The 24,702-nt window shown below is 34.0% G+C and overlaps 1 protein-coding gene and 1 pseudogene across 1 annotated transcript; one reads left to right on the plus strand and one right to left on the minus strand.

Annotated features, from left to right (window-relative positions):
- Positions 1–1,956: 1,956 nt before the first annotated feature.
- SKIL (SKI like proto-oncogene) lies at positions 1,957–23,434 on the minus strand. Its single transcript, XM_069472937.1, has 6 exons — positions 22,218–23,434; positions 8,989–9,086; positions 7,080–7,312; positions 3,318–3,559; positions 2,805–3,029; positions 1,957–2,141 (listed from the first exon to the last, which is right to left on the minus strand). Exons 1-6 carry the CDS (start codon positions 23,313–23,315, stop codon positions 1,983–1,985), a joined length of 2,055 nt encoding a protein of 684 aa, XP_069329038.1. The 5' UTR covers positions 23,316–23,434; the 3' UTR covers positions 1,957–1,982.
- Positions 9,654–10,462, plus strand: LOC138386497 (large ribosomal subunit protein eL8 pseudogene; annotated as a pseudogene).
- Positions 23,435–24,702: the final 1,268 nt, after the last annotated feature.

The raw sequence follows: 24,702 nt of genomic DNA on the forward strand, positions 1-24,702 counted from the left end.
CAATTTATAAGTTTTGGGTTGAAACTTAAGTTCATCACTTACTAAGTAACATAAGCTGAAAGGTTCTGGGTGAATTAGAAAAATAAATGAAATTATAGGTGCTTGAGGTTTTCTCCCAAAAAGCTAAGCTGTGACACAACTAATTCACAACTTAAATAAAACTAGTCTGTGATTTTTCTTTCTCTAGATCTAAATAATTGACATTGGGAGGAAAAGTCATTTTAAATATTTCTTTCTGCATGTCATTTTAATATTTGTTCCTCCTCGAAGAGATTCCAAGAATCAACAAATTAAATCACAGAGTTAATATAATAAAATTTAACTATATTGAAAAGTTAAATGGAACTTTTAACTTTCCAATGGAAAACAAAAAATTTACATCTAGATCATATTCAATTTAGTAAAGAAACTACAGTTGGTGAAGTACAAAAATTTTTTTTGGATATGTGAGTGCCATTAAGTAAAATATTAAAATAACTAGTTAAATGATAACCTAGTGATTTTTTAAAGTTCTACACCATTACAATAGTATCGATCTTTTATGCTGGAAATAGTATATAACCTTAACCCTAGCTAATTTATTTTAAAAATAAATTTAGCTCTCTAAATAGTTTCATATAGTACCTTATATTAATAAAAGAACATGAAAAACAAAAAATTCATGGAATAATGTCAATTAATGGTATTAATAGTTTCAGGAAATGTCCTTTAAAAATGCATACTAAGAAGTTCACCTAGTAACTTTTAAGCCAAGAATTAACTAATATGAAATGTGCCATTAGAGAATGACAGACTTTTCTGTGCAAAAAACAAAGTGCAGAAGATGTTGCCTCTCCCCAAACTATGGAATTCCTTTGTCTTCTAAAAGTTATCTAAAAAGCTTTTAGTACCAGATAACTAAACTGTCCTATATTCACCTATCACACACTATCAGTTGACAGTAAATTCCTGATTTTGATATTAAGTAGCAATTGAAAATGGTCCATTCGTGCAAATTTTGGTAAGACTTTACATTTAAACATACAAAAATGCAAAATAAACTTCAAAGTGTTTAATACTTTACAACTTAAAGGAAAACAAATCTATTATATAAATTTCAGTAAGACCCATAACTACATATAAAAACTGTACAGGAGGACTACAGATTGTATAGAAACTGATGTGCATCAATGCTATCAGTTTTTCTCAAGAACATTAATATTTTCACACCACTATTAACAACATAAACAAAAGTTCAGAAATTATTACATTTTATTTTTCTAAAGTTGCTGTATAAAAAAACTTCTAAATATAACCACATTTAAACTGAAAAACAAATTACAACTGCTTCTTGTGTTTAGCAGCAGTGCATAACAATGCATGTTATCCTTCCCCACTGTGCCCATGGGGTGTGCTATAACCTCAATGAAACTCCTCTTAGGAGACATCAAAAAAAGAACTGGTGGAAATTCATTCCACAATCTGAATAAAAGTAAATTTTGCATATAATAATGAGTATACTATATCAACTTACAAAGGAGTCGTGTTAATGAGAAAAATGGAGATTCAACTCCTTGAGTAGCTCTATATTATATATTTGAAATATGAAGCAAACATTGTATCTAAAATTGAGTCTGAAATATGGGTAACAAAATTGACCACAGCTATTTTCCATCACATATTGTAGCTTTTAAAAAGTATACAATTGTTAAGTTTGCATTAGAAATATAGGCAGATTATCTACTAGTTGAAACCATATAGTATTGTTACTAAGCTGATTTAAAAAAAAAATACAAAGAAACATACATTTTCATTCATTTGGAAAATGTAAAAATTTATGTACTAATATATAATCTCTTCACTTTCTCTAATCTACAAATGGATAGAATGCCTAGTTATGTTCATGCAGATAAATTGTTCAGAATTCCATTACCAAAGCAAGCAACAAATAAACAAAAAAAAAACCCTGTAAATAATACACAGATGAGTCTCTTTAACAGTTTCTATTCTTTAGCAGTCTTTGATGATTTCAAAATTTGCAGCTTTAGCTCCTTTATCATCATCTCTAACTTCTGTCTTGCTTCCCGTTCCTGTCTGAGTTCATCTTGGAGTTCTTGCCTATCGGCCTCGGCATGGTCCAATCTCTGTCTCAGTTCTGCCAACTGTGTGATTTAAAAGGCTGTGTCAGTTTTCAGTTTTGTTTCTCCATTTAATCTTCCTATCATAGCAAAAACTTACTTTCAAATTAATATTTACAAAACGAACAATTTCACATACATTAAATCCCTTGAATATCCAATACTATTAATTTGACATTTGACAGGACATTAAATTGAGGGGCAGAGGATCAGGAGGAATGAACACCTATAGACAGCACTTTCATTATGCCCTATACTTTGCTATACCTCTCATCACAGTCTGCTAATGTTGGTTATTTATCTTCCTTAAATTGTAAGCTATTATTACCAAAAGGAGTTGCTTATTTATTTTTGCTCCAGCGCTTCTCAATGAGCAACAGTTCACATTTCTTAAATTGTAGATTTGAAAGCCCATATATTACATTAAAATAATACCAGAGTTGATATTCAGAGAGCTAGAGATTAGCAAATTAGGTAAATAAATTACAGAAATCCAATAAAAGTTTAAACTAATAAAGCAATAAAGGTCAAAAAATCATCTTGGACAAAGAAGCATCAAGTTGTGTTTAAAAGAATTATCTATTTTGAAATCTAGCCTAGTACAATGAGTCTGACAAAAAGTAATTCCTTTAGAGAAGTAACAGCTTCCATTTCCAGTTGAAAGGACACCACTTGAGTAATTCTTACCTGCGCTGCATATTCAGCCTCTTTGTCTTTTTCTAAATTTGAGTCACAGGTACATTTTTGCTTCATTACTTGCTCCAACTTTTTCTCTAAATCTTTCTGTTCAACATAAAATTCTTCCATTCTTTGAGCATGTTCATTCTGTAAAGATTCAAGCTCTTTCTGTAAATTCTGCTGTTCTTCAGTAAGTTCCTTCACTGCTTTTGAACTACTTAACATTTCCACTTCCTGTAATGTAAAGAATCACAATACAATTTTTACTTATTTCCATCATGTTAGAAATTTCAATTTAGGAAAAAATAGGACAGAAAATATCTAAAATTCAACTATCATATCAGTTCTATAAGAAAGTAATTATCTTGAAAAACTATTTTCTCTAAAAATTTAAAATTGCTTATCAGTGTCAAAGTATGAATAATCTTAAGTACAATTGTAGCATCTCATCTTGACTTTTCTTACTAAGAATATGCAAAACTATCGTTTCATAATGGACTATCATTTAGATAATGATTTTACCATTTGAAGTTGTTGCTTCTTTTGCAAAATTGAGTTCAGTTTTTCTTGTTGTTTTACATAAGTTCTCATCACTTCTTCCATGATTTTTCCCTTATCATCCTCACAAATGACATCTTTGACAAGAAGCGGAGATGAAGCTGCAGCATCATGGGCAAGTCCCACTTTGACTGGGTCTCTGACTAAGTTGCAAGCAGTAGACTCAGCCTTTTTTTTACTTGTAGAATTACTTGAGATTGATGAATCTTTAAGAGGAAAAAATCAAGTATGAATATCACTCTGTTAAGTCACTAGAACAATTAATAAATGAAATTAAGAAAACAATTCCACTTATAAATTAAATCAAAAAATAAAATATTTAGAAATAAATTTAACAAAAGTAGTGTAAACCATGTACAATGACAACTGTAAAACATGTTAAAAGAAATTAAAGGTCTGAATACATAGAAAGACATCCTAAGTTCATGGACTAGTAGATTTAATATTGTGAAGAGAGTAAAACTCCCCAAGTTGATCTACTTACTTAGTGCAAATCCCTATGAAAATCCCAGCTGGTTTTTTGCAGAAACTGACAAGCTGATTCTAAAATTCACATGAAAATGCAAAGAATCCAAAATAGCCAAAACAATCTTGAAAAGGAATGATAAAGTTGGAGGACTCACAATTCCCAATTTCAAAGCCTACTACAAAGCTACAGAAATCAAAACTGTGTAGCACTGGCTTAAGGACAGACATGTAGATCAGTACGACAGAATTCAGAGTCCAGAAATAAATAAGCCCATACCTTTATAAGCAACTGTTTTTTTAACATAGGTGACAAAGCAATTCAATCAGAAAAGAACAGTCTTTTCAACAAATGGACAACTGTATCCATATACAAAAGAATAAGATTGAACCTCACACCGTATATAAAAATTAACTTAAAATGGATCAAAGACCTAAATATAAGAGCTAAAACCCTTAAATGTAAATCTTTCTAGCTTTGGATTAGGCAATGGTTTCTTAGATATGACACCTAAAATAAGAAACCAAAGGAAAGATAGAGAAATTGGACTTCATAAAAATTTAAAACTTTTGTGCTCCAAGAGACACTAACAATATGAAAAGAAAACTGACAGAAAGGCAAATCGTATCTGACAAGAATCTAGCATCCAAAATATATAAAGAATTCTTAACAACTCAACAGTAAAAAGACAAATTACCCAATTTAAAAACAGGCAAAGGTAGCCAGCAATGGTGGTATGTGCCTGTACTCCCAGATACTCAGGAGGCTGAGGCAGGAGGATTACTTGAGCCTAGGAGTTAGAGGCTGCAGTGAGCTATGATCATGCCACTGTACTCCAGCCTGGGTTAACAGGGTGAGATCCTGCCTCAAAAGAAAAAGCAAAGGATCTGAAAAGAAATTTCTCCAAAGATAAGCAATTTCCATGAAGAACCATGAAAAGATACTCAGCATCATTATTCACTAGGGAATTGCCATCAAAACCACAATGAGACACCACTTTACAAGCACTAGCTAGGATGGCTATATTCAAAAGATAGACAATAACAAGTGTTGACAAAGATGTGCAGAAATTGAAACCTTCATAAGCTGCTAGTGGGAATGTAAAATGGTACAGGCTCCTACATCCACACTAAAACTTGTACACAAGTGTTCACAGCAACATTATGCATAATAACCAAAAAGTGGACACAGGCAATGTCCATCAACTGATGAAAAAACAAAATGTGTTATAATTATCTACATAGGAATATTACTAAGCCATAAAAAGTACTGATATGTGCAGCAACATGGACTGTGAAAACATTATGCTTAGTGAAAGAAGCCACACATTGTATGATTCCTCTTATATAAAATGTCCAGAATAAGCAAATCCATACGGATAGAAAAAAGATTAGTGGTTGCCAGAGGCAATAGGAAAAGGGAATATGGGGGTAACTGCTAATGGATTACAGGGTTACTTTTTGGAGTGAAATTGTTCTAGAATTAAATTAGTGTTATGGTTGCACAACTTTGTGAATATACTAAAAACCACTGAATTGTACATTTTAAAAGGGTAAATTTTATGGTATGTAAATTATATCTCAACAATTTTTAAAAAGTCACTAGAGTCATTTGTGCCAACATGGATGAAACTAGAAGACATTATGTTAAGTGAAATAAGCCAGAAACAGAAAGTTAAACACCACATGTTCACACTCATATGCAGAAGCTAAAAAAAGTTGATTTCATGTAAGTAAAAACTAGAGCAGAGGATACCAGAGATAGGGCATGGCTGGAGGAAGGAGGAGGTAAGGAGGGACTTGTTAAAGGACACAAAATTACAGCTAAATGGGAGGAATAAGTTCTAGTGTTCTGTACTGTAGGATGACTATAGTTAATATGATTTCAAAGTGCTAGAAGGAGGACATTGAATATTCTCAACACAAAGAAATGATAAATGTTTGAGATGAGGGATATACTAATTACCCTGATCTGATCACTATAATTATGAGTATCAAAATATTACTGTGTACCCCATGAGTATGTACAATTATTTGTCAAAAAATAAAATCAGATTAAAACTTTTAAAAAAAAGAAATATGACAAACTAAAAAGTCACTAAAATTAATTAATTTGAAAAATAAAACACAATGCAAATATGGCATAATAGTACATTACTAATTTTTGTTTACCATATTTAAATCCAAAGAAAACTGAGTTTTAAAAATCTCAAAATTAGGGCTGGGCGCCCTGATCAGGTGACCCACACCTGTAATCCCAACACTTTGGGGAGGCTGAGGCGGGAAGATCGCTTGAGACCAAGAATTCTAGACCAACCCAGGCAACATAGTGAAAACCTGTCACTACAAAAAAATTAAAATAACAGCTGGGCTCGGTGGTGTACACCTGTAGTCCCAACTACTTTGGAGGCTGACGCAGGAGGATCACTTGAGCCCAGGAGTTGGAGGCTGAAGTGAGCTGTGATCACACCATTGTACTACAGCCTGGGTGACACAGAGAGATCCTGTCTCTAAAAACAAAACATAACAAAAAACAAAACATCTCAAAATTATAGAAAACCCTCAAGAGTCTCCATTCTCTATAAAAGGTTAAATAACTAGAGGATTCTCCAACTGTTCCAAGGCAGTTAAAATAACTGTCACATTGCCTAAGCACTAGGCAAAGCTGTGCTGATATGCAGAGGGTAACACAGGCAGCATTTAAGCAGACATGTCTTATTTGATCCACAGTATTTTAAAAAGCATGGTAAGTGGGCAGAAAAGTGACACTTTTCTTTCAGATGACCAGCCAGTATTTTACATTTATGCCATCTGCCTGGCTCCCAAAGCTTTTAATCCTTGTTTTATTCCATGACTAAGTATCCCTGAGTTCTACACCTAACTACTCTCACTTACATATACTTCTTAACCATTAGTTAAATGGTTTCTCAGTTCACAACAAATTAGAAAGAAAAATAAAGACCAACTGAAGAAATCTGACAGCAAAGAAATGGTAGGAAAGACAAAAAAAATCAGGCAAAAATTACTTGCAGTGTGAAGCCAGGTAGCCTCTATAGATCTATCTCATTAGTCTCTATAGCTGTCACAATGCCAGAAAACTACAGCAATTGAGGTTCTAAGAAATGTGAAATGTATCATTTTTTTTAAGTAAAAGCTTCAATTATCTGGAAAATTAGCTTAGATAGAAATCTTCTTTGAAAATGCTGAATAAATGTGTTTATTACATATTTAATTTTAAAAAGATAATTTCTGAATACTTACCTAAATGGCTACACAATTCACTACTTGTTTTTAAATCCATTTTCTCCTGTTCCTCAAGTGAGACATCTGGATAAGACACTGTTTTGTGATGTTTACTACTACTGTGAGGCTTCTCTGACTGTCTTGATACAGACTTACTTGCTTCTGTCTTTGTGATCTCTTTAGACTGGGATACAGCAGAAGTAAGTGACACATTTGGGGCAACCACTTTATCACACATGTATAAGTAGTAACTGAAAACACAGGCAAAATAAGACATATATTACATATTATATTTATGTAAAAATCAAAATATGTAACATATCTATCATTAAACTCAATTTTTTTAACCAGACAGACAATATTACAACTCAGAAAAATAAGGGTCACACAAAAGAACTACTGGAAACAAATCAGCACTTTAGGCATTAAGTATGAAATTATGAGGGATTTTTGTTGCTTTGCAAATAATTTCTAAGCACTAAAAAGATACTCACTGGGAAAGAAAATAATAATCTCTTTTCTTTCCCTCAAAACCACCTGAGGACTAAAAGCATGAAGCACCTTATAGAGCTGTTAGACAGCCCTAAGTAGGCACCGTGTATTCTACACAGAAAACAAACTGTAGCTACTTTGGAGGACTGCCTTCTTGCCCAGTACCCCTCCAAAGCAGGGGATCCTGGCCCTTTGCTATGCTGAGGCAGCTTCGGTCACACACTGCATGGCCACGGCCCAACTCACAACAGGCCCAATGAGGAGCTCCCAGGGCCCTTCTTACAGAGCTCAGACAGAGAACAGGCACTCTGAATGCTGCACAGCTACTGGGCAGTTCTCCCCGTATCAAACCCCCCTGAGCAATCTTCTTGAAATATTTTAGTACTTCTTACTCATTTGATAAAAGAGAAATAATAAATTATACAAAATTAAGATTGAAGAGATAACTACCAATTTTGCTACAAACTCACATAAAATTGCTCAGTAGATTATCTGAGAGGATCATGGAACAAATTTGAGCTAGATATTTAAGTATCATATTTGTAACTATATTCTGAGTAACCTTTAGCAAAAAGATACAACCATTTAACTGATATAACACTTCATCTCCTAAACTCCAGATAATCTGCTCTTACATACCATTTTCTTTGTACAGGACATCTATACTGTCTCCCTTTATCAACCACATAAATTCTTGGGCCAAAAACTCAGTTTTCTGCTCAGAAAACTGACAGGTTTAATAGTGTCCAAAAGACATACTTCAAACACAATAGGTATGATAGTAACTGTGCAAATGTAAATAGAAAGACAGAATCCTCACCATGCTTGAGGGGAACATAGATTTATAGCAGCAGATAAAAATCTAGGAATCAATAAATCAAAAGCTTTGAATCTGAGGTGTACTTTTATCAAAAATGTGAATACTTGATTTTAAGAAGTATGGTTATTATGAAAGCTCTAATTTCAAAAGAATTTCTTTTTACAATATCAAAGTTGCACACTGAACTCCTGAAAAGTTGGTTTACCTCCTGAAGAAAAGTAAAGAAATAAAGGAGAACTTTCATTTTTTTTACTTCAGGACAAAAAGAAAATGACCTATTTTTAGAAAAAACATACAAATACCACATAAAGGTTATCTCAGATATTCAATACAATTTACAATTCCTTTTACTTTAGATTCTTTCTTTGAATTTTTTTCTAATAAGAATGACTAAACAATATAATTCTCCTACAAATTCCCTGTAATAATAAACAAAACATATTAAACCCAATGTGTTTATTTTAAAACAATTTTGCATTTTTAAACATAATCTATAATTACCAAGAAAGCCTAAAACTAAACAATAATTTCCCAGGTCCTAGAATAGCATGTGGCATATAGCTGTTGAATGAATGAATGCATTCATGAATGAAAAGCAAATGAAGACCAACTCACCTGGGATGTAAAAATGAATGTGTCTGAGAAACATGGTCACCCTCCCGCTTTATAACAGGATACCATGACTGTAACTCCATTCCTGGTGGTGCATCTGTCTGTAGAAAAATATGGAAGGGAAAATGTTTATTGTGGGGGAAAATGTGATGGTTAATTTTACATGTCAACTCAACTGGGCCACTTGATGAAGAGTTACATTAAATGAGTCATTTCCTAATAAGGCAATCTTTCCTTAAAGTATCATGTCCAGTCACTTGAAACTCAAGAGACAACCACATGAACTATCCCATCACAAGAACATCACAATGCATGGTTTTTGTAGTTGTTGTTTTTAGACAGGGTGTCACCGTGTTGCCTGGGCTAGAGTGCAGGGGCATCATCATACCTCGCTGCAACCTCACTCCTGGGCTCAAACGATCCTCCTGCCTCCACCTCACAAGTAGCTGCCACTATGCCTGGCTAATTTTTTAATTTTTGCCCGGGCTGGTCTCAAACTCCTGGCCTCAAGACATACTCCCACCTCGGCCTCTCAAAGTGGTAGGATTATAGGCATGAGCCACAGCGCCCAGTCCAGTATGCATGTTAATGTGGATTACCAGGAATGATTTCATCAAATTTCATACTTATGGAATCTACTTTAAATAGCTCTCCTCCAGCCACTAGAGATGCCAAAAGGAAAATGGGCAAAGGGACAGAAGGTGGCCCTGGCCCCTGTTGTCATGAAGAAGCAGGAGGCCAAGAAGGTAGTAAATCTCCTATTTGAGAAAAGGCCTAAGAACTTTGGCATTGGACAGTAATATCCAGCCCAAAAGAGACTTCACTCACTCTGTCAAATGGCCCGGCTACATCTGATTGCAGCAGCAAAGAGATTTCCTCTATAAGCAGCTGAAAGTGCCTCCTGTGATTAACAAGTTCACCCAGGTCTTGGACTGCCAAACAGCTACTCAACCACTTAAACTGGCCCACAAGAACAGACGAGAGAAAAAGCAAGAGAAGACCGTTGGCCCAGGCTGAGAAGAAAGCTGCTGGCAAAGGGGATGTCCCCACTAAGAGACTATGTGTCCTGAAGCAGGGGTTCATACTGTCACCACCTTGGTAAGATCAAGAAAGTTCAGCTGGTGGTAACTGCACATGAAGTGGATCCCATCAAGCTGGCTGTCTTCTTGCCTGCCCTGCGTCAGAAGCTAGGGGTCCCTTATTGTGTTACCAAACAGAAGGCCAGACTGGGGTGTCTAGTTCACAGGAAGACCTATACCACTATCACCTTCATGCAGGTTATCTTGGAAGACAAAGGAGGTCTGACTAAGCTGGTGGAAGATATCAGAACCAATTACAATGACAAATACGATAAGATCTGCCGTCACTGCAGAGGCAACAGTCCTGCGTCCGAAATCTATGGCTCGCACTGCCAAACTGGAAAAGGCAAAGGCTAAAGAACTTGCCACTAAATTGGGTTAAATGTATACTGTTGAGTTTTCTGTACATAAAAATAAAAATTCTCCTTCAAAAAAATCCCAAAAATTTAAAAAATAAATAATAGTACTCTGCAAATGTACAGCACTGGGAAGTTCTAATTCTTATTCTTGCTGTTACAATCAGCTAGCGTATACTCCAGCCCTACAGTATTTGTTGCCACATTAACTAGACACCATTCTACAGCAAGAAATATTTTGCCAAACTAAACTCAAAACCACTTTGTTAACACTTATATTTCCTGATAAATATGAAAAGCTTCTTTAGTGTTCAAGCAGGAACTATAACTGAAAATAAAGGAAAAGGAGAAAGGTAACTGGCAACTTAGTAAGTATCTACCTGGTGAGAACTCTATACATCATGCTTAATTCTAACAAATACCCTCTGCTAAGTAGGTATCATTATCTCCATTTTACAGATTAGAAAACAACTGAGGTTCAGAAATTGAGGGAGGAAAAAAGAATAAATGACCTGTGGTTACTAACTTCTCCCTTATTCTGGTTTGCTTTATACTTCATTCTCTACATATTTCATATTACAGTAATTACCCTGCTCATGTGGAAAAAGAACACCTCAACAGAGGGGCAAGACTCACTAGCAGAAAGGGAGAGAAGAGCTGAAAGGTGGCATGGTTAGGGTGAGCAAAGAAGACAGGTTAACAGACAAACCCAGTACAGTGAGGGAGAATGGGATTGAGAAGGAGTTAAAGGAAGGATAAGATAAAAAGGAGAACTAGATATTCTTCTAAACCCTGCCTATGAGAGGCTCCAATCCCTTCTGCAACCAGGCAGGGTGTATGGGGAATGACGACTTCACTCAATAACAAACAAAACCGCACACAGGGGTTGGCAACCAAACACCAAGAAACTAGGAAAGCTGTTTTGTCTGATTTCCCAGGATCAGGGTTGGGATCCAGTTCACAACCAAATAGACTAAGGAACGGAAAGGAAACAGATGTCTCTGTGTTAAGCAGTTGGCATTAAAGCAAAATCAATTCTAAACTGTCCACGGTTTGATTAGGAAAATTCTGCTAATGGAGAAAACCAATGAGGGTGAAGAAATTTAGGAGAGACCTAACACCCCGCTCCCTCCACCCAAAAAAAAAAAAACAGAAAGAAAACAGCTCCTGGAACACACATTACACACAACTTGATCAATTAGTAGACAATTTAAGGCAAATAAAAGCCAAAAATAAAATATGGCAACTTGTAGGAGATCTATATTTTTAAGAATATAGATTGGGCAAGGAATTTGAAAGACTAACAATACCTCAAAAATTTTAAATTATTAAAGAAGAATTTTAAAGAATTTTTAAAAATAATACTTTAAAAGGATTTACAAGTTGAGTATTCAGTGAGGACCTGCGAACTATACATAAGAATAGAATTTTCTTTTAAAAATCTTACAAGCATGATCAAATATTCTAAAGATTCAAATAAACCTTACAATTCTGATCTAATAAAGAATCTGGGCAAATTCAATTGCTTATTTATAAACCAATCACTTGTTCACATAGTTTCTGAACATACAGCTTAGTTCTAACAATAAATTAGAAAAGGAACTGACTTCTGACAACAGAAATACTAAATGATAGATGCTAGGTGACAGATGACAGCCTAAGGAGAGAGGAAAATTACAAGATGCAAACACAAAAACTGCTTCAAAAAGCAAGACAATCTGAGGGCTTTGCATAGGCCAGGGAAAATAATTTAATATATCTCAATTGTCCCCTACCTCCAACTCAACTGAGTATAGTAACTGATATTTAAGAAGTCTTGAGTCAGTATGACATTAGTTAAATTACATTCTGTATCCATTTAGATTCAAAACTATTTAAGACATTTTAGAATTCATGAAAAACATTAGTTTTTAAAAATACATGGTGCTTAAAAAACTTAATGGACAGAACACTTTGCACCCCAACCCTGTTTGACTAAAGAGGTGTTAAGTTCACTCCAACAAATGAAATTTAAGATCAGCTTGAATTAAATGAAAATTTCTTTTTTAAAAGTAATTTGTTAAACGTATTATTTGGGAAGCTTCTCTTTAAGGAAGTCTTATATCTGAAACAATTCTAGATATAGTGCCCAAGAAACCAATTGTTTCCATATTTTTTAATTAAAATTACCAAAATTGATTCACATATTTTTTTCCTAGTATGGATACTGGAATCTCAAATCTTCAGAACATCAAACAATTATAAACTTCTTAAAAGACCTTGGTTTGAAATCTGACTCAATTTTGACTATTAAGTTCATTTCAAAACCCTACAGTTTGACTTATAAGAGTAAATTTTATTTTTATTCATGACCCCAATCCAGCATCTCTTTATTTCTATTTGTCTCTAACTTCAGACACAACCTTAAATAACTGTTAGCACATTCGTTTATTTTTAAACAGCCATCCCTCTTACTTTCTATGCTTTATCTTCTAGTCTCAACCACTAACCCACTAACAGAGTTACAGACTAGGGGTTCTAAAGGAATCCCAAAGATCGCCTAGTATAGCTCCCTAGCCAATGTCTGAATTCCCTAATCAAAAATCCCTGGTAAGTGACTAGCATTTGCTTTAACAGCAGCTTGAGGTCAAAAACCATCTTGCTTTTGTATTTTCAGTATCTAGCACCATGCCTAGCATGGAGTAGGGACTCATTTGTTGAATGAACTTTGAATGACAGCGTAGTCATTAATTCCCAAGGTAGTCTTTTACAAGGTTATTCTGCTACCACGAAACTTTTGGTCTCTTTCACATTCAATATCCTTCTACTCCATGAAGCACCAAAGAAGCCCAAAAGTTTAGGCTGTATTTTATAAGAGATACAAATTATATAATACAAATGATGGGGAACTGTACAACACTAACCATGATAAAATGCTGCAAGTTAATTTTACCTAATATGCTGTGGTAAGCCATAAACACATTTATAACAGATTATCCTAACTGTATGTTAAAAACAATTAAGAAGGCCGGGCGTGGTGGCTCACGCCTGTAATCCTAGCACTCTGGGAGGCCGAGGTGGGCGGATCGTTTGAGCTCACGAGTTCGAGACCAGCCTGAGCAAGAGCGAGACCCCACCTCTACTAAAAATAGAAAGAAATTATATGGACAGCTAAAAATATATATAGAAAAAATTAGCCGGGCATGGTGGCGCATGCCTGTAGTCCCAGCTACTCGGGAGGCTGAGACAGGAGGATCACTTGAGCTCAGGAGTTTGAGGTTGCTGTGAGCTAGGCTGACGCCACGGCACTCACTCTAGCCTGGGCAACAGAGTGAGACTCTGTCTCAAAAAAAAAAAAACAATTAAGAAAAGCACAATGTGTATTATACAACAAAACATTCACAGACATGCCAGATTTTCTCATCTATTCTGCATTTGTGTCAACATACAAATTAAGTTTTCAAAGAAAGAGCAATATAATTAAATGGCACAGCAGTAATGCTACTGATCATAAATAAAAATTAGATACAAAAATACAAGCATCTATTGCCTCGTATCTTACCTTTCAACGTGGGAATAATTTGTTCCTTTGTGTATTTAAATATCAAAACAAAATATATTACTCATCAAAGAAAAGTAGATCATTCAGTAGCTGAAGTTAGAGTCTCAACACTTTAAAATTCTTTTATTGTTAACCTTTCCCATTATCTACTCCAAAATAAACACATGGCATCCTCATCTCAAACACATAAGCAAAATTTCAGATGTATTATTTCATTCCAAAAGTTATTTCTCTTAAGTCATAAAACTCCAAATAATGTCTATGAAAGCAAAATTTAAACAATATTAAAATATATAGTAAATAGGTTTATTTAAAGTAAGTAAAAATTGGCCAGGCACAGTGGCTCACGCCTGTAATCCTAACACTTTGGGAGGCCAGGGCAGGATGCTCGCTTTAGGCCAGGAGTTCCAGACCAGCCTTAATAACATAGCAAGGCCCCCATCACTACCAAACAGAAAATTTAGCCAGGTGTGGTGGTTACTCGAGAGGCTAGAGCAAGAGGATTGCTTGAGCCCAGGAGTTTGAGGTTGCAGGGAGCTATGATGATGCCACTGCACTCTAGCCCAGGCAAGAGAGTGAGACCTTGTCTCAAATAAATAAATAGAAATAAAATAAGAATTAAAAAATGTTTTATGAAAGGTTTTCTAAATTTCTATACCTTACTATGGTTATTTTGTATACACAACCCTTTGATAATCAGATTTCTAATAAAGAAACACTGTATTTTGGTGATACAATGGTTATTAGTGTCAGAATAAAGAATAGTTTAGAAAGCTTGATTTTATTTACAAAAAAATTTTTGTTACCACTTTCTAAATACAAAAGCAATACTACCCACTCAGCATTATTCATATACAAATATTTCAATTTGTACTAGAAAAACCACTTTAAAATCCCTAGACTTATTTTCAATAATAAGCTTTGCTTTTAGGTGACACTCTAGTTTTAAATTACAGCATCAGATTAATAGTATGATCTTTAAATCCTGATGACAAACATTAATGAACTAAAGAAATCAAGACAATACTGGATTTCCAAAATCCCAACAAAAATCAGAATTAAGCCTTTTTAAAGTATGTGGAAAATTATTTTTAAAAATAGAATTTAAAAGGTATTATAAATGACAAAGATTAATTTTTAAATTTTTGTGTTCATAAGACAGTAAGCAGTAGTAGGTTGGTAAATTTAACAGTCTATCTTCCTAACAGCATGTTTACACAAGAAATAAAATATAATGCATATTAAATGCACATTACTTTGTACTGGCCCAACATAAATTGTTAGCAACCTTACTAAACACATGACTGGATACATAATTAGGAAATAACTTCTTAGGTATGCAGTGCATACACCTTGTCAGGGTCTTTTTACTGTGTACAATACTAAGACATTTAAGTGCTCAATAAATGATTTCAGAAGTATATGAAAGACACCCTACCAGGCAGCTGCCAACAGATTCTTACTAAAAGAAACAGAATCCCTCAGTACAGTATCAGGTTTCTTCAATACTTCCAACATGTTGTGAATGAGTGTTTCAACAACTGAAACAGAATAGTGTTACAAGGTAGCAAATAGCTACTTAGAGATTTTTAAGGCTTAGTCTCCTGTCTCACTTCATCATGATCATTAGAATTAATCAAACTAATGTAAAACTGGGAATATATGACCTGCACTAACTTATCAAAGATGGATCTTCAGGAGTCAAAGCAATGCCTGCTGCTTCCCCAAACTGAAATTTCATACTCACCACCTACCGCAAAAAGCCAATTTTAGGTTTGAAGTGCTTAAAAATGCTCACAGGAAAAGCAAAGGTTCAAGTTCTTATAATAAATACACAACTATTAATTTAAATCTACGGAAACAAATCCATGCGAAGTTGGGAGTATATCACTCCCTTTCCAACTTGAAGGAAATGGAACACACTGATAAAAATCCTTTTTTATTTCTGGGACTTTTCAAAATGAAAAATTTTATATACTGGAATTCTGTGGTGTCCAATCCATTTAATATTGCAACTACTTGGAAATCTCAATGTATACACATATTTTCACTAAAATATTTATGTCAAAAATCTTATCCCGTATAAATCTAAGGCTCTACTTACTTTTCTATCTCACTTCAGCATGTATTATAAAAATTATGGTCCTGGATTATTTTGGCCTTCAAATACCTTAAATTGCCAAAATCAAAATGGAGATTAATCTTACTATGTGCAATGTCCTCTATTTTCTATTTTATTCTATCTCTTTTTTTTTTTAAACGCTGGTGACCCACTAAATTGATTTCAAGACTCTCCTGGCCCTTCTCAACTTCAGTTCTCAAGAGAATTAAAAATGCCCCAAAGGCATCCATTATATGTAATGAATTAACTTCTCTCCAGTGCATTTAGAATAGTACTATGTACTATCCTTGGGAGAATTGACAAAACCACCACTCAAATCATTTTCTGTAGGGCTTAATTCTCCTCTCACAGAAGCTGTGATGAGAATGGCTGCACGGATGACAAACTGCAGTTTGAAAAACACTGCTCTAAGTGAACTAAAATTGGTCTAAAAGTATTATTCTAATAACTAGTGCTATATTAATACTTGTGCATTCTACAGATGCTTTTGCACAAACACATTTACAATTACATATGTAAATAAATAAATTCTAGTGGCAGTTTTCATTCCACGGTGAAATTACAAGGAAACTTTAATTTTTCACTTTAGTATTTACTACAACGGGCCTATATTGTTTTCATAATCACACAAAAAAACTTTTTAAACACAGAATACAAAAAAGCATAAAAGCCCTAGTATTAGTGACCAAAATGGTCTTTAATAAGTTTCTTAAACTTTTTTATTCTTTCTCCCTATAAGATAAGCAAAGATGTACTTTTAATGCTATTTGAAATCTCGAAATAGATTCAGTATCACAAACAAAAACAAAATGCTGCTTTGTTTGAAAACCAAACCTGTTTCCTCTTTGAGAATCACCAGTGACTTTACAGGGCTACTTAGACTTTTCACTCAGTTGTCCATTCATTAGGCATCTACCGATTATAGATTCAGACACTACAAGATGAACTCCTGCTCTAGGGGGCCTCCATCTAGTCTTTACATTACATATTTCTGTGACCCAGTCCCAAGTCTGAAAGTCATGAAATCAAAATGAGTTTTAAACTAATTGTATATCTTTTCAATTCATTCCTCCTCCTACCTAGTATGGTGAAATAATACTACATTTAGTGATTGAAGCAAACTACACCTTTAAAAAAGATGTGTTTAATTATATATTCTTTTGCTTTTTTGAGTCTAATAAAATACTTAAATTATTTTATGTAGTATGAATCCCAGTATAATAAAATCATGTGGACAAAATACAGGTTCAAGCTATTATTAAAGCAATTCCCAAACCAGTTCTACCTCTTTACTTGGAATAAATTGAATTCTGACTCCATAATCAGTTTCCACTCCCAAAATTCTAACAGGATTGAAATTAACACAATTCTTGTTTACTTGTTTTCCCAGTGACATAAACAATAACATAGAAGACTATTGGGTAGCTAACTATACTGATTAGATGACAATCTTTTTTTCTTTTTCTTCTTTAAAGTTTCCTAATTTTTTTCCCCATTTCTCAAGCCAAAAGGATACATTTCTAACTATTTTTATTATAACCTTTTTTAAAAAATGCTAACAATTCCTTTTTTTGTTGTTGAGATGGAGTCTTGTACATTGCCCAGGCCAGATTCAAACTCCTGGGCTCAAGCCATCCTGCCTCAGCCTCCCAAGTAGCTGGGACTACGGGTGTGCCAATGCATCTGGCTCAACTTCATTTTTTAATGGTAAAAATGAATATAGATTCTGTATTTCCTAAACCATAAGGGACACTACTCCCAAAGCCATTCTAAAGATTTCCCAAAAATTCCAGGGATAGGGAAGGTTCATAAATTCTATTATTAACAGAATGAGCTCCAAAACCTTGATTACTCTGAATTCATTACAAATGCAGTTAGAAATGAGGAAGGTATTCAAAACAAACTCTTATCCAATCTAAACAAGTCTGTGTTGGTCTCCATCACTGACAACTTCAATGTGATCTTAACCAAATAATCGGAATGGGCACTATCTTCAAGACAACCCATCAATATACCTTTTTGGATTGCAAGTCTAAAATAATGAAATGATTCAGCAAATGTTTCTATTTCTTACAGCAAACCTGTTTCACACTTTCTTCTTTCATACTTCATTTTAGCAAGTAAACTCACGGAAACAGTTGTCAAGTTTTGAAAGCTATACAAAAAAATTCCTACTTGTCCCTTATATGAGCACAAATACTTCATTTGATTCTGACCTTATTTCCAGTTGATCAAAATTGTTGCTAATCACAAAATACAAACTACACTACACCACTGAGGTAATAAATCACCAACAAATCTACCACAATTATTACTGGAACATATTTCATCCCAACACTTCACTTTGCAGTTGCCCCTTCTCTCCAGTGTATTTCCTCAGTTCATTTAGGTTTATACTGAAAAACACATTTCCTAAACAAAAGTACAATATCTTGCAAGAAGGGAGAAATTTTTTGTCCCATTATTATTCCAATGATCTCTGCAGAAATGAAGAAGTGAAACAAAAATGCAAAGCTAAATGATAGCGAAATAGTTAATATGCTTTCAGGGGAAAATTTTTAAAAAGCTGATACCTTTAGGTCATCTATTTGTATCACAGATAATCTGTGGAATTCATTTTTTCCCCGAGTAAATCCTATATTATTTTACTCACCCAAGAGTAGTACAGTCGGAATGTTAGAAATCTAAATTTTAAAATACAGTACTTATAAGGGCATATATTAACTAAGTAAAGCTGAGATTGTCAGCTACATGCTGTAACAGTGAAGAATCACCTGTAATTATCTTATCAATGCACTATAAATGGGGCCTCTTCTAATGTGCTTGAAAACAATCTTAAGTAAACATCACTCTTCAAATTATATTTACAAATGGTTAATTTGCTTAGTAACCTTTTTCCCCAAACAATTCAATATTCAACAAAATCAGAATTAGATCAAATTCATTTTATTTTAATTTTTTATTTTTAATTTAAATAAATTTTATCTAATTCTGATTTTGTTAAATAGTCACTGAAAATGTGAAAAAGAATCAGGAATATGATATGCTTACATTTATCTGCACACCATAAAATACCATAACCATTTTTCCAATAAAAAGCACAAAAAGCTTGTATCAGATAATTTGATAACACCATTCTGCAGAGCAACATAGGCAGATCTAAAATCAAGTTTATTTCTTGTAGTGACCTCAGTAAAAAAGAATTCAAAATATATCTTTAGTTTCTACAAAGAAGAAATTCAGTTCTTTACTTAGACCTCTAACCTTACACAACTTATTTCTCCCATCTAAATATAGCTGCTAACTATGCAAATTAAATATAGCTATTAGCTATGCAAATAAGGAGTTTGTTGGTTATTACTAATATATAATTCTCATGCTTTAAAAAAGTTGCTACATTTCAAACAATTACTTATTGAATTTCAGGTTTCTTTTTTATTTTTAATCAATAAGCAGTACGTTAACAATACAAACTATATAGACATATCAAATTACATTAGTATTCACATCGACATAAGGTACTTTATATAACCTGTTAATATACTTAGTACAGTCTTTAAAAAAAAAAGTTTGACTTTAAAATGAGCTCCCTCTGGGTCCATTTGGTTTGTCTGGTAACCTACTCATTGACTCACAGAAGATAATGAAAAATGTTCCCCAGTCAAGTACCATCTCCTTGTTCCCTTCCCAGTTAAATACCTTAGTCTACATATGCAAGTTAAGAGTTTAGGAACCATCCCTTATCAGAAATGCCTGGGACTAGAAGTGTTTCCAATTTCAGATTTTTTCAGATTTTGGAATATTTGCATTATATACCAGCTGAGCATCCCAAATCCAACAATTCAAAATCTGAAATATTCCTTTGAGTGCCATTTCAGCACTCAAAAAGTTTTAGATTTTAGAGTATTTCAGATGTCGTATTTGGGATGCTCAACTGATAAGAACAGTTAGTGTTTCTCAAAATTCAATTTATACTACTACATTTAGTGAAAATTACTAGACTTCAAGTCAGAAGACCTGCATTCAACTCCTGATTTTACCATCTACTAGTTATACAACTAGTAGCACATGACCCATCTGAGAGGAGGAAGTATCATTCTAATTCACCTTCCTCATAGACCTTCAAGAACCAAAGCTCACAATGTTTTGAGGAGCAAATTTTTAAAATGTGAAGTGGCAAGTGTAAGACCACCACTCAAGTTTGTATTAAACATGAAACAAAAAAATCTTACTTAAAAGTTTTGATTGTTAGAAATTTCTTAAATTTCCTTAATTCACATAAAATTAAAAGCAATACCAAAATATAACACAAACACTAAAGCAAACACTGCAAAAAATAATATAGCAAAAAGATAAGAAAAAAATTCACACCTTCCCAAAATAAAAAAAAAATGTATTCAAAATTAACAAATTCTAACACAATAAGGGACTACATCCCAGATGAAGAATGGTTTCAATTTTAACCAAATCTTAGCCTATTCACTTTCAGTTAAATAAATTCAACCATTATCTTTTTTTTAACCTTTATCATGGTTCTCAGATTTTTTTCACATAAACAGAGCAAGAATATATTAGGTAAAGTAGTTTATCTCAGAAATGTTTATGTCAGAGTAACAAAAATTGGAGCAAATATATTTGGCAAATTGGCCACCTACCGACATGGAAGAGCGAGCCCCCTAATTAGCTTGCGGGCACAATATCATAAATATCAAAAGAGGCATTCCTCATTTTGAGAATACAGATAATCTCTGAACACAAACTTTAGCATAGGACAAATACAGCTGTAAGCAAGTTCCACATTTGAAGCCAATCATTTAAAAATCAGTTAATAACGGCACCTGAAGAATATAAACTTATCCAGCAGCCACTGACAAGGAATTTATAAGTGTTGACCTTTGGGAAGCAACAAGCAACAAACTACCTTAAATAAGAATCTAAAATTATTATCTTCATTGTGCTTCAAAAGCAAACCACTGTCTTAATACTACACTGTTAACTAAATTCCCCTCAAAACCCTGAAGGCACAGGATATCAAATCTTAGGTTCTAGTCCAACCTCTAACTTTGCTGTGAATAATTGTCATTTAATATGCTTCATTCATTTCTTCTGTAAAAAATAAAGGGCAGAGATATATCAAGAAATCAAAATAATGAGAAAAATTAAAAGTTCCTAAATGAAACATAACCAACCTCTGGTTGTAAGAATTAAATAAAATTATACATGCAAAATTGTTCAAGAGCAATGTTTGCCACATTTTAAACACTTAGTAAGTGTTAGTATTGTTATTATGCATCAATTTTAATCAAGTAGAGAAATATATAAAATGACTAGATCAGCAAACTGAATATTTAATAACCCAAATCTTGTCCATTATCTAGGCTATTCAAAGTCTTAGAATGAAGATATTCGTTTAGCCTACCATATAATGCAGTGGGAAATATAATAAGTTTAAGAACTCTTTGCTGATAGGTTTTTATATTAACATTTCATTAGTCTAAAATAAACTTTTTATTTTAGCTCTAGTCATAATTTTTAAAAATTATTCCTTTCTTTAAAAAAAAATCTTGCTTACTGGAATCACAAATTCTTCAGATAAATCTTTTCCACTTGTTTCAACATTGATCAAGCATGACTATCCAAGCATAGAAACAACATCAATATCATAGGTGTATCTTTGAAAAATGCTGTTTGCAGCCCACCACAAGAATTGTTTTGACTAGGCATTACATCATTTGCAATGGAGATAATACCAAAGTGCAAATTATCTTGAGTCCTAGAAAAACAACAGATTTAGTCATCAAGAAGCAAGTTGTGTGAAAAAGAAATAAGAAAGGACTTGAGAAAGCAACCCCAAGTCCTTCAGAGAGATCAAGTGGCTTTCCCATTCTTTATCTGTAAAATGGGAATAATCCTACTCTCACAAGGTTGTTTGGAAAGTCAAATGAGAAAACAAATAGGAAAGCACTTTATAACCTAAAATTTGCAACATATTATACTGATCACTATTTTTTGTTGTTATTGCATGAGTAATAAGTTTCTTAACAACACACAAGTTATACTAGAAATACAGAATTTTGATTTCAAAGTAAACCATCACCATTACCCAAAATTGCTATTTAAAAAAACAAACTTGCCTTAGATTGATTTCTCTTTCCATTTCTCATGCTAAATTTCTCCTTCATTTCTTCCAAAATTATCTTCAGTTTCTTTTCTTCAGGTGTCCCTAAATATTTTTGGTTCACATGAAGATAGCAATGCCATTTGGCTGATTCAAAGCCCCAGTGGCAAGTTCTTTTGTCAGGTGATCTGTGAGAATGCATTACAAATGTCTGGGGTGCAAACATTCCACAGCACTCCAGACACTGAATACATGGAGCATCAGGCTGAACATAAAATTGGGGTGCAAACAGACCCTGACATTTGCCCAAGCATTCATGTTCCACTTCAAAGGCACTGCCAGTTTCCTTTAACTGGGCAAATGAGTTTTTAGCAGGAAGTATGCTACCATTTTGAGGAAAAGTTCGTGGCCGCAATAAAGCATTACATAATCTTTGTGCATCAGTTAATGTAATCAGCCCACAGGATGGGGCATTGAATGGGAGTATTCCCAGGACCTTTAAGATATGAAGCTGGTCTGAAGTACACCTTGAACAATATATGTACAATTCATCACACACTGTATTTATTTGCTGGAGTGAAAATTCTCGGAGAACAGAATTTAAGACTTGGGGTAAACAGAGTCTCTTTTCTCCTCCAACTTGAAAACAAGAAATAGATTCCCCTTCTAACACAGTCTGGGTGAGTTCTGTGGAGCTATCGGAAGGGATGAGCAGTGGGCCAGGAAGAACCTGAGGAGATGGAAGAGGCAGAAATACAGTAGGTGACATGCTTTCTTGGGAATACCGAGCAGAAAATGCTGCAGGACCACCCAGAGAGCTCTGACTACTTAAATGGAATTGTGCCAAAGTGTGTTTCAAACTGGGATTTAAATTTAAAGGTTCAGGCACAGAAGCACAGGTTCGCTTGACATGCTCTCCATCAGTTTCCATTGGCACTTCTCCATAGTCATCCAAGTGTTCCTTCTTAACTGTTGGCATCTTGTTTATCATTTTTCCATTTGCATGAATGTCTGTCATCATTTTCTTCGCTGGAGGGCTGCCATCATCTCCCATCCCATTCAGTTTTTTATTTGAGCCCTGAACCAAGGAGAAATTAGTCTGTAGGTTTTCCATTGCTTCGCTATTCTCTGCTAAATAATTAAGCCTGAGATTTGCATTTTTATTCAGTTGCTTATTTGAAGACAGAAAAGTAATGTATACAAATGATTATGGTAACTTACTCTCACAGAAAATTTAAAATTCCAAAGAGATCTCCTTACTCAATAGATTTTGCAACTTTGTTTCAGTTCTGTTTATAATCCACTATAATTCCACTAAAATGCTATCAAATTTCTTGTTTTGCCTCTAATAATAATATAATTTTCAGAGGCACACCTCTGAGGAAGCTTTTGTTTTCTTGAACTCTTCAGCTATATGTATTAAAATAAAGTTACCAATTTCTCAATTCAAGACATCCAGGTTCAATGCAATGATTTGATTTGTTTTAAGCAAAACACATGGAAAGTTTATGCCATTACTCGTGTCTAGACTCAACCACAAGTCAAAATGATGCAACCAAATCTAATTTTTGCCACCAAGGACACCAAAATTGGGGGCAGAGGGAATATCTCCTCTAAAAATGATGGTCTGTTGGTCTGTCTTGAAAAACTGAATACTTGTATAAATCCTCACACCAGTAAGAACAGCCTCCGACTCCTCTTGAACTTCTACAACCAACAATGATACTTAACAAAAAACTGCCCAGTTATCTTCAAGGTTCATTCTTCTTTTAATTAATCTGGAAGAAGAGAAGGGGGGTGGGGAAGAGTTACATTTGAATTTGCTCCAGAGGCCAAAGGGTCAGTTTGAAACCAGTTTCTTAATTTTAAACTGAGTTCACTTTACCAAACGTGACACTTGAGTGATTTCTTTAAATCTAACACCAGTTTACCAGAACGTTCACTTAAATAGGGAAGCAATTTGGAAGGTGGGTAAAGGGAGCAATAATATCCCTCAAAAAGAAGGATATTTGAATTCAGAATATGAAAGCCTGTAAACAGATCATCTCATCCAAAACTCAGTACCAGAAGCTTTCTCAGTTATGCCATTTTAAGTAAAAAGTAATCCATTACTTCATTTCCTAATTTTTAAAAAATACCAGTTTATTAAAAAAAAAAATCAGAGTTAACGAGTTAACACATCTACCATATGTAACTAAGTTACAATTTTAAGTGCAATAATTCATCTAGTCAGTGTACGCTATTTTTCTGTAATGACTTTAGGCAAAAATTAACTTTCCCTTTAAAAGGTTAGCGATTTTGCTTAATGGAAGCCAAAAGCTATAGACTCTACGCCTGGGAATCTCCATCCATGAACAAGACTAACCCGGGACAAAAAGCACAAGGCAGCCAAATCTCACAAAGAATGCAAATGGAGGAAGAGTGGAAAAGATTCTTCTTCCACTTCCTTCTTGAAAGAAAACCCAAAAGAAATCCAATAAATGCAAATTTTTGCTTCCCAA

Source organism: Eulemur rufifrons, chromosome 7, assembly GCF_041146395.1.
Source record: "Eulemur rufifrons isolate Redbay chromosome 7, OSU_ERuf_1, whole genome shotgun sequence".
In the NCBI taxonomy this organism is placed as follows: domain Eukaryota; kingdom Metazoa; phylum Chordata; class Mammalia; order Primates; family Lemuridae; genus Eulemur; species Eulemur rufifrons.

Excerpts from the sequence above, each read along its gene's own strand:
- SKIL (XM_069472937.1), bottom strand. The coding sequence starts at position 23,315 with ATGGAAAACCTACAGACTAATTTCTCCTTGGTTCAGGGCTCAAATAAA. Across the intron at positions 3,560-7,079 it reads TGAATTGTGTAGCCATTTAG|ATTCATCAATCTCAAGTAAT; the intron begins GTAAGTATTCAG and ends TTCCTCTTAAAG. Across the intron at positions 2,142-2,804 it reads AGGCTGAATATGCAGCGCAG|TTGGCAGAACTGAGACAGAG; the intron begins GTAAGAATTACT and ends TAAATCACACAG.